The 676-nt window shown below is 70.6% G+C and overlaps 1 protein-coding gene across 1 annotated transcript in view; it reads right to left on the reverse strand.

Moving 5' to 3' along the window:
* Nucleotides 1-542: 542 nt before the first annotated feature.
* Nucleotides 543-676, reverse strand: part of ENH_00067140 (hypothetical protein, conserved) — a gene marked incomplete at both ends in the record, with an annotated part of 1,822 nt that continues 1,688 nt past the window's right edge. Inside the window, one exon of the mRNA XM_013577366.1 lies at nt 543-674. Within this exon, the coding sequence (XP_013432820.1) occupies nt 543-674 (132 nt within the window). The remainder of the gene's footprint in view (nt 675-676) is intronic.

The following is a 676-nucleotide window of genomic DNA, read 5'->3' on the forward strand; positions in this document are numbered from 1 at the left end:
CCATAAACCCCCAAACCTCCCTGTAAACCCCCATAAACCCCCATAAACCCCCAAACCTCCCAGTAAACCCCCAAACCTCCCTGTAAACCTCCAAAACCCGCAAAACCGCCGCTAACCCCGCTCGTGTCAGTGGGGATTCCGTGCTCGCTGGAGCCTGCGTTCAATGTCCGCAGTGGTCCGCTCGTGCACAGCCCTGGCCGCAGACCTCATGGTGGAGACGCAGGCCATGACAGCAGCAGGAGACCTGGCAGCAGCAAGAGCGGCCTCAGCAGCGCGGAAGCGGCGGAGGTCTGCGAAGAGGCGGCGGCGGCTGCTGCTGCTGCTGCTGCTGCTGCTGCTGCTGCTGAAGACGAAGGCGAAGTCCAGCGCCGGCTGCAGCCGCCCCGCCTCCCGCAACGCAGCCTCCAGGAAAACGCCGTCCAGCAGCAGCGCCCGCAGCTGCTCTTTGCGGCGCAGCAAATCCAGCATGGCGGCCCCCTGGGCCCTGAAGGCCCTGAGGGCCTCGGGGGCCCCCGGGGCCCCCCGGAGGGCCTGGAGGGCCCTCAGGGCCTCGTTTGCTGCGGCCTCGACGGCCTCCCCGAGGTCTTTGGCCCGCTGCTGCAGCTCCTCGAAGGCCCGGGAGGGGGGGGGGGCCCCCGGGGGGCCCCCCGGGGGGGCCCCCCCCCCGGCGGGGGGG

This window comes from Eimeria necatrix, genomic scaffold, assembly GCF_000499385.1.
Source record: "Eimeria necatrix Houghton genomic scaffold, Enh_scaff622, whole genome shotgun sequence".
NCBI classification, from domain to species: domain Eukaryota; phylum Apicomplexa; class Conoidasida; order Eucoccidiorida; family Eimeriidae; genus Eimeria; species Eimeria necatrix.